General features: G+C 41.0%; 1 protein-coding gene across 1 annotated transcript in view; it reads left to right on the forward strand.

Annotated features, from left to right (window-relative positions):
• Csmd1 (CUB and Sushi multiple domains 1) overlaps positions 1 to 10,463 on the forward strand; it is a 1,555,059-nt gene that overhangs the window by 1,095,802 nt on the left and 448,794 nt on the right. The window contains exon 9 of the mRNA XM_055608400.1: positions 8,114 to 8,238. Coding sequence (XP_055464375.1) covers positions 8,114 to 8,238 — 125 coding nt within the window. The remainder of the gene's footprint in view (positions 1 to 8,113; positions 8,239 to 10,463) is intronic.

Raw genomic sequence — 10,463 nt, forward strand, 5'->3', positions numbered from 1 at the left:
CTCATCTATTATTCTATACCCATCTCTATATCTCACTTATGTGTGTATATGTATATATCTAACAATCAGTTATCAATCTATCATGTCTATTATCATTTCTCTGCTACCTATTATTTATCTACGTGTCTTCCTTTCACTTCTCTGTCCTGTATCTACTTATATCTGGCTATTACCTTTCCATTATAAATTTATTGATCTATCTATCAATCAATAATCAGTGTCCCTACAACTATTATTTATCCCTGTCTATGTGCCATCTTATACAACCATTCTTTTGTGGCTTACAGGAAGGGAAGCTAAGAGAAATGGGGTTGTTTCTGGACATGAGGGATAACTTTCATGCCCTAAGGCACAATAACATAACTTCTGTTCCCAACAATTAGGTGAATTTTAAAATAGATAGGAGAGAATTTGTAATGTCCCCAACCTAAAGAGATGGACAATAGCTGTGGTAACAGTTGGATGTTCTTCTGCCTCTCTGATCTGACCATGACACATGTCAACATACACTGAAACACCACACTAAGCCTCAAATACACTATTGCTAAGTTATGAGGAAAGATGGCTCAGTAGTCAAGAGTGCTCCAGAAGAGGACGGGTTTGGTTCCTAACAGTCATTTCAGGTGGACTACTCTGTAAGCAATGGCCTGAAATGGTGCTTTGCTTGCGGCTCATAACCCCATTGGGGTTTGAATGACCCTTGCACAGGAGTCACATATCAGATATCCTGCACATCAGATACTTAATCAAGATTTATAACAGTAGGAGAATTACCGTTATGAAGGAGCAACAAAAATAATTTTATGGTTGGGAGTTACCACAACATGAGGAACTGTATTAAAGGATCACAGCATTAGGAATATTGAAAAATCAATGCTCTGGATTCAGGGAAATCTGATGCCCTCTTCTGGATTCTTCAGAAACCTACACATATGTGACAGAACCTATCTCCCCCACACCTCACATGCGCGCACACATGCATGCGTGCACACAGACACACACACACACAAAGATACACACATGTAAACAAAATAAATCTTAAATATATACATATATTAATTTGAAATAGAACCATATCTATCTGGCTTCCCCGGCTTATTCTGCAGATGGTGATGGGGTTAAGGAGGGAATAAGCTCCTCTATCCATCCCTTCCTGAGCTGGGAGGATGGAGAGGCTCACAGTCACATCGACATCCATCCCGTTTAAGACTCAAATTTGATCTCTAAACCATTCTAGATTTTTTTTTTTAGAATTAGTTGAACCAACATTTTTTGATAAGTCCATAAATAACCATTCTCTAGGAACCCCATATTTAGAAGTAGTTTGTGTTCGCTCTAACAGGTCTAGAAATAGCTCATTCACCTCAGAAGGCTCTTCCCGTAGCAGCAGGTGAAGTTAAATAAATGTTGGTGAATCAAGTGCTTCTATTGTTTGAAAGGTGAGGGCTGAGTGTTTGAGAAGCAGGGAGCATTGAAGGGAAGAGAGTGATTCTCTCTATTGTATTCTATTTGAAAGACAAAGTCTTCCTGCTTCCACCATTCCACTTAAATTTGCCCTTTAAGTATTAACAGTCCATAACATATCTAAGATGTTTTCCATTGGGTCTCCACTACCAACACTTGTCTTTATTAGAAAACAAAATAAAATTATTTTAAGTGTCCTATATATTTTTGCCAATGAAAAGCTACTTTTTCTGGAAGTATCTTTGAAGAATACGATGAAAACAAGATTAGTCACTCTGATATATCTAATATACCGTATCTCAAATACAGTGGTAACAAGTCAATGAAAACTTGGTTTGCTGTGTATTTGAGGTAGGAAGTACATGTGGCACTTAAACTAAACTGATTTGTGAGCCAGAAGAGAACAAAACTAAAGCTCGAGTCAATAAATTAGAAGCCAGGTCATGTTTCTTCCTCTCCTCCCCCATCTTGATCCATTGCTGAGACAACTGGCTTCAGCTCTGCCCGAGGGTTGGCCCTGGGGCTGCATTTCTGACTTGCCATCAGAAGAAAGGCTGGCCACTGTTAATAAATTTAGTGCTGTAGTGTCAGAACCGTCCCAGTATCTGTTGATGACGATTCCACTGAGCTGTGTAACGACTTCACAATACTAGCGAAGTTCTGAGTGGTTCTCTAAATGTCCTGGAAACAAATGCTCACAGCACTGGAGCACAGCCATGTGGGAACGACTGACTCTGTGGGAAGATGGCCAGTTCTGGCAAAAAATCCTCATTCAAGGTGGGAGCGGCTTCCTGAGCATGAGCCTGAAAGGTGTCTGTGAAAAATTGTTCTCTGCCCGAGCTTCCCATTTTGGCATCCTAAAAGTTTTCTTTTTGATTTCTTGGAGCCAGAAAAGCACAATTACTATAAATTAGAAGAGATACTTACAATAGTTCCACTGAAAAATACTTGAGCGTCTTTTTTTTTTTTTTTTTTTTTTTTTTTGCTGTACAGATGTAACTAGAACTGATTAGTACTTGGAGGCTTGGACGCAGGTGGCACCGAGCCACATTTCTTTCTTTGCTACATTTATACACACGTCTATACTAAGTGCCGTGATCCCCATTTGCTGTTCAGCTTGTTTTCTGCCACATATTCCTGAGAGTAGCTTAGTCAAGCCTGGCCCCACTGTTGGATGCCACCTCTGCAGCATTGCCTTATAATTTGGACAGACACTTAACAATGCTGCCACAAATGAGACCAATGAGTCACCGTGTCAAAACTGACAAATGTGACTTGTATACTCTATGGTGAGCAAGGCATTTTGAAATGTGTAAGCATTGCTTGTGCCAGAATCCAGCTAATTAACACGTCTGACATCAGACAGCCATCATTCCTGATGATGATATTTAAACTCTATGTCAGCAATTGTCAAAAGAATAATATTTCATGTATTTTGTATTAACTCTGCTCACTATCTGTACATGAGACCATCAGAATGCATGTTCCTCCTGACTGGATTTCTCTGTCCTATGTACAGTATTTCTGGGAGCTATCTCCCTCCTCCATTCCCGGTGACTTCTAGTCTGTAATTTGCCAGATGTAAGTAGGTTATGTAGTGTACCTTTCTATCCCTGAACAAAGTGCCCTCATAATTTATCCACAGTGTTGCAAATAGCAGTGATCCCTCCATTTGGTGCACACCACACTTTATTTGACCATAATTATCTGCTGTCATTCATTTGGTTCTGTACCTTGCTTGTGACTTCCGAAGCTGGAAATGGACATGTCACTTTGGTACTGATTTCTACTCCTTTGATCTACATGGCCGCATGGGTACAGGGGCATATACTGGTTCTTTTTGAAAGCTCTGGAGAGTACCCATGCCATGTCCCACGTCCTGCCAGTAGTACACAGAGTTCCCTTATTTCTGCACCCTCACCAACCCATAGCTCCTTTGTTCTTATTACAGCACTGCTTAGACATGATTCAACATATTTTTATTGTCCTTTAAATATATTTTTTTAATTTTTGAGAGTTTATTATAATTATGATCATATTCACCCCTGTTCACCCCCTAATTCCTCATCCCTGATTCACCCACTCCCTCACTTTCCCACCCCCTTTCAATTTCATATCCCACTGAGTCCAGTTTGTGTTGCCTACATATGCATGGGTTTGGAGACATCCATGAGTACATGGTTGGCCTACGACAGGACAAACTCTTAAGGGAAACTATCTCTTTACCAGAATTTATCAACTGTTCTTAAATTCCAAGTTAGAAGTAAGACCTCATAAACTTTTTCTTCCCTCTATTGTGGTATGTGAATGGGCTTCATCTTGGACAGATCTCGTGTAGACCAGGAGTTCGTGACTACAGTTGTCTTATCACGATCAGCAGACATTGCTTTGTTCATGACCTCCCTGATATGTAGAACTCACCTGGACCTGGATTTAGATGTCCCATTAGTGGCTGAGCAAAGCACAGAAACTTTTTGTGAGTTTATGCATCAACCACTTTCCACTACACTGGGAAACGCCTCTGGTGAGGTCTGAAGATCAGCACTATTTATACAGAGATACAATTTTAGGGCAGTTTGACACTATATCCATTTTGAAAGTAATTGCAGGAGGTTCACCTCCAGGGCTTTTGAACTCCCCTATTGTTGGGTTCTTTGCTTGATTTTCAGCTCCAGGTATGTGTTTACTTCAGTGGAGTAATCCTTAAATCCAGGCAGAGAGGTTAGTCTCATCTATAACATTTGTGCCACTATGTCTCAGGGCATGTCCAAATGCTGACATTTGTAGTTCAGTGTTTAGCTGAAGTCTTAGCTACCTAAGACTGTTGATGAAGCTTCCTGATAAGCACAAGTCTGATTTCTGTGTCCTTCAACAAATATGTGTGGTATCTTAAGCAATGTGACTGTGTGTGTGCCTGTGTGTGTGTGTATGTGTGTGTGTGTGTGTGTTTGTATGTTTTGAGACCAGGCCTCATTGTATAGCTCTGGTTGATGTGATACTCCCTACACAAACCAGGCTGGCCTGGAACTCTCAGAGATCCAGCTGCTACTGACTCCCAAGTCCTAGGACTAAGGTTGTACACTGCCAAACCATCAAGTTCTTGTGGGAAACCAATAGTAATGACAATGGCCTGCGTTGTTTAGAGGCTCTCCAGGATACCTCCAGCCAACAAGTAGAGGAGAAGTAGCCCAGACTTACTCTGGGATTTTTATTTAGTAACCTGGCTTCTAAGAGAAGCATAATACCCTGTAGAGGATATTGCTAGTTAAATTATTTTTGTACTAAAATAATATGTGCATGGTGGTGGTGGTGTTGGTGGTGGTGGTGGTGTGTGTGTGTGTGTTTAGGAAGCTTACAAAATATCAGGCTTCCATATGCCTTTTTCAAACATCCTTGGTTTTAGTTATCCCTCCTCCATCCTTTCCTTTTCCCCATATACCTATCCCTGCCCACACCTAAACCTCCTGCTCCATTATCCCCCTTTCTTAATATCACCTATTTTTTCTCTCTTTTTAAGACCTATTCATTTACTATGTATACACTGTTCTGAGCACATGTATGCCTGCACACCAGTGGAGGACACCAGATCTCATTGTAGATGATTATGAGCCACCATGTGGTTGCTGAGAATTGAACTCAGAATGTCTTGATGAGCAGATAGTGTTCTTAACGTCTGAGCCATCTCTCCTGCTCATAATAACACATGGTTTCTATGATTCTTCCCTTCTAAAGATTGTTCTTCCCTCTTCCTACTGATGATTTCTAACTTCTTGAATTCAGCTGGATCCTGTACTCTAAGTTGAACATACAAATTTAAGGATTTGATGCTTAGATCTACTTGTTAGAAGTGAAATAGCAATGTTTTCTTTCTGGATCTGGGGTAACTCGGTAAGCATTTTTTTTCCTGTTTCCATCATTTACCTACAAATTTCACGATTTCCTTTTTTATTTTGTAATGGCTGAATGGCATTTTGTTATATAAAGGAACCACATTTCATCATCCATTCATTGGTAGATGACATCTCGGCTGTTTCCATGCCCTGGCTATTGTGAACAGAGAAAGGATGGGCATGGCTGAGTATGTATCTCTGTAGCAGGATACAGTTTCTTGGGTAGATTCCCAGCAGTGGCCATCTTATCCTGACGTCTATCTGCACCCACTCTTAAACCTGACATTGGTTTGTTCTCACTCTGAGCCATCTGTGTTCTTTGTATGTGGGTTTCACATGTTTTCTCCCTTTTGGTAGATTGTATCTTCACTCTGTAAGTGTTTTCTTTTCTATGCTGAAGGTTTGGAGTTTGAAATCTCATTTGCCTATTTTGTGTTTTGGGGGTTTCATGTTCCCACTCTTTTTAAATACCTAAATGAAAAGCAAAGATAGTCAAATTAGCTTCTGATATGATTGCTATCCAGTAGGTGGCAGGCAGATATACTGACTCCAGTTTTTTGCCCTCCTATCTCCCACCCTTGAAAGATATGTTAGAAATTAGCATCTCAGATTAAGAGGAACATAGAATATTTTGGGAGTCTCTCAAGTTCCATCTCTGCTACCCCAGCTCTAATCATTATAATTTTGGTTCTTTCACATTCATTTTTATGAGGTTTATTAATTGTTATTTTCTTCCTTAGGCATTCTATTACCTCTCTGAGTTTGGGGTTTGGATAGTTTACTGATTTCTTCATATCTGATTCCTAGAGTTTGATATAGCAAATGTTTAATGCAAACGTTCAGAACGAATGATGAAAATACAAAAATTCAAGTAAAGGCAGGTAGATAGGAAGAAACTGTAGTTAGGAGACAGATATATAATTATTGATTTTAAAACAAAATTGGTAGATTTATATCCTCTGTTAACTATAGTTCAGATGTTTAAACAAAGTTAATCACCAGGGATTATGGAGAAATGTCTACAAATTATAGCTGTCTTTGGTGACAGTTGTACTGACAATGAGACAGAATTATGTGTGGTTTCAACACATTTTATCTTAATAAACTCCCATTTTATATCTGCCACATTTATTTATTTTTTTTTCAAAATCTGTACTATAGAAGTCCAGTTGTTCTTGGCACGTAGTATAAAGATGGCTTTTTGGACAAGTAAAACTAGAAATTCTATGTGTTTCACATGGTCTTAAATAAGCAACCAATTCACATATTAATTTTTATGAAGCTGAGATTTTCCTTCAGAAAGAAAAAAAATGTTTAGTTCATTAAACCAAAATTATCTCAATTGGGCTGGCTCAGAATTAATGACATTTTGGCACCTTCAGGACTATCCCCAGAAAGAATTCTATGCAGGTGTGTGATGATTTATCAAGAAGCTTGAGAAATACTAATTCCAATATCCCCTGTGAGGTCTTGGTTAGGTCAGCAGGAAAGGAAGCGTGCTTACTTGTTTATTCTGTTTTATGTGTTAACAACTTCATGAATCTACATGGGTAACTGTCACATCCTCCCCAGAGACCCCTGCTTTTATCCCTGTTTCCTCAACATCCATCTGAGTAGGGTTGCCTCCTGGAACAGTTGACCTGAGGGATAGAGAATCACTCCAGCAGTCCACTCAGTGCAGAGGCAGGCAGGGAGGAATTCAGACCTCCATCCCGGAACGGGGTCTTATCGCTGGTTCCAATAACAAGGTTTCCTGTTTTCAGATGTGTCTCTGAGCCCAACAGTCTTTCATCTTACTCTAGGTTGAATGGCTTGCTGTTCTCTAAGATAAATGCTTATGTTCCTGTAAGATGTATTTCTGAAGAGTGATACCAGTGCCTTCTAGAAAGTGTGGTAAATGCGGATGGTAGAAACATAGGCCCTTTGAGGAGATGTTTTCTTCATTTGGACTTTTTCAGTCCTTCCTTTTGTAAAATATTTATTCACATAAGAAAATTGAAAAGAAAAAAGAAAATTCAGAGTCTAAAATCTCTCATATGAATTTCTTTTCTTGTTTTTGTTTCTTTTTGAGACTGGACTTCTCTGTGTAAGAAAAGCCCTGGCTATTCTAGACTCACTTTATAGACCAGGCTGGCCTCAAACTCACAGAGAGATCCATCTGGCTCTGCCTCCTGAGCGCTGGGTCAAAGGCTTATACCACATGCCCAGCTCATATGCGTACTTTTGTATAATACATAATATCACCTTTCTTTGGAGGATCCAACAATGGCCTGACAATTAAGAGCAGCAGTTGCTCTTGCAGAGAATGCAGGCTGACTTCGAGCACCTACATGGCAGCTTTCAAAATTCTTTCTTCTGAACTCTAGGAACAGTGCAGACATGTGTGCAGGTGAAATACTCATACACCAAAACCAAACATAAACAAACAAACAAATGAATATATTTTAAAACATTTTTTTAAAAAAAATCACCTCTACTGTTTTCTGTTTGGTTATGAACCTTGTAAGGTTCACAATGTGGCGACTAGTCATAATCTGTAGAAAGTTCCAGCTTATCCTCATTTGTGTAACAAGTTCAAGGCTAGCTTGGGCTACTTGAGACCCACTCTAAAACCACCATACCTACCAACACCCGAAACAGTCACTTGTGAATTGCTGAGTGTGTTCCATTGTTAGACTTGAGTGACAGCATAAAAGTCCTTGTATTGGTGTCTCCTTCTGTTGGTAATTTCGACTATCTTTTTGCTTGGTGCTGTCTAGGGTTGGTGCAAATGTGCAGTTCTCCTGTGAGGACAATTATGTACTCCAGGGAGCCAAGGGCATTACCTGCCAGAGAGTCACCGAGACCCTTGCGGCATGGAGCGACCACCGGCCCATCTGCCGAGGTAAGGTGCCCAGGGCAGGGTATTCTCCTGAACACAGGGTGAAGCTTAAGTCGGAGGCATGGTCTGTAATAGGGAAGGACTTGCTAATATGTGTGTGTTTGTGATGAGATGGGTGAGAAGAAAATCCCTCAAGGCTTGTTAGAAGCTAACTCCTCTAAGGCTACTAATGTTTTCACTGCAGGATAGCTGTGAGCTATTTTTAAGTAAATAGCAAGTCCAGATAGAACGATGTTTCTTCAGATTCAAGTACATTTTGAATCTCCTTTTAAGTTCATTCATGTTCTGAAACCTGTCTTACCTCTTTAATATGCATTTCCTGCATCCAATTAATTGCATTTACTTATCTATGCACATATTCAATTAACATAACATTTTGCCTACTGGCAGGGTGCTGGGATGTTTCTGTACCTGTCTATGTGAGTGAGTGACATTCACATCAAGGTTATCATTTTGGCCTCTCTAAAGATGTCCCATCCCCCTCCCTTTACCCCTGTGTCCTGAGATCACAGCCTTGAGATGCACCATCATTCCTGTCTTTCCACCTTTGAAAATACATAGCACAGAATCATCATTTACGACACACATTATCTACTAAAGCCTCATAAGCAATGCCCAGTACATTCTGAGCACCCTCTCCCCTTCCTTCTCTGGTCATCCCCCACACACCTCTAGAATTGGATACTCCGCCCTTTGGAGATGAGGTCAGGTATTCCTAAGCTCCAGGCTCCAGGTATGAGAAGAACCACCTCGTCTTTGTGTGTCTGTGATTGGTGTGGTTTTCTTACCACAGTCTCCTCCAGTTCCATCCAGAGAAGTAGCAGAGGCCCTCTGTGCCTTAACATCTATTGAGATACCAGGCAGAAGTGTTCTTAAATATCTTGGGAGCCCCTGGAAAGGATGAGACATCCTCCGAGGAAATTTCTGGGTCCTGTGCAATGACCCTTTCAGTGGCCGCGTGTTCAGGCTTTATGGCACCATGAGGTTGGCTTGTCAATGTGACCATGTGGTCACACTCACACGGTTCATCTTCTGATGATGCCAACAGCTTTTCCAGATGTGAAGCATCTCTTACCACCCAGAAGGGCAAGATGTTTCAACACTAGTTAATTTGGGCTGACTCTCTCTCTCTCCTTCTCTTTCTGTGCGTATGTGTGAGAGAAAAACACAGACACTTTATTAGCAGAAAAAAGAAATGATACTCCAGTTTCCCACATGGCCTGCACATCTCAGCTGGATCTACAAGTTTGTCAATTAAGGTTCTTACTTCTCAACTGGGCAAGATCATTTTTAAGCTCAGAACTAGAGAGGCTGGGGCCTCCTGATATTAAATCCAAAGACAGTATAGGCTACATAGCAAGAGCCTGCCTTAAAACAGTTAATAAAACCCTGCCTTCTGTATGGTCTGCCCAGTCTCTGAGCTCTGTATAATTCTCCAAGCACTGATTTCTACCAGTTCAAGGCCACTGAGGTTCTCTCCCCTTTTTGCAATGGGCAGGAGTGAGAGGGGCCAGCGAGGAAAGGAGAGAGCTTTGCCAACAGGCCAACAGGTTTTCTCAAATTCTTGATGCCACTACTTCTGCCCATTTTAAAGCTGTCCTCCACTATTTAATGGCAGCCCCTCCAGCAGCACATCAGACTCTATGTAAGTCACACTCACCCAGAAAATAACGACAAGATGGGGATGAGTCTGTGTGTTCAGTTCTTGGTACTGGCTCACAGAGGTGCCGGCTTGGCTACCTAAGTCTAATGACTAAATGCAGAAAACAGAAAGAATAGTCAGAAACCACAGAGACAGCAAACAGGCTGGGCTGCCAAGGGCCAATATCACTTCTTTTTCATAGACTAAGAGGAAGAGTTGTTTTATCTTTTGGTGGGCAAGTAAACAACTACCCAGATAGGGCAGCAACCACAGACCAAAGAGCCCAAGGCTAGCTGGATGAAGCAGAGAATCATTGGACCTTCTTCCAGGAATATCTATGATTCCTACGGTTACAGTGAGCTGAGTGAGGCCAACCAGAAGCAACCACAAGTGTTACACTCATAACCATTTCACTCCTTACCCCATCTTTGGACATGTCCGTAGCTCCTGCATGATGTAATTTCAACTGATCTCACCTATCCCGGCTTGTTCTGAGGAGGCTACAGCTTTTTACTCCCCACCACAGAATTCACACCATAACACACACACACACACACACACACACACACACACACACACACACACA

This window comes from Psammomys obesus, unplaced genomic scaffold, assembly GCF_907164565.1.
Source record: "Psammomys obesus unplaced genomic scaffold, mPsaObe1.curated_primary_1811, whole genome shotgun sequence".
NCBI classification, from domain to species: Eukaryota; Metazoa; Chordata; class Mammalia; order Rodentia; family Muridae; genus Psammomys; species Psammomys obesus.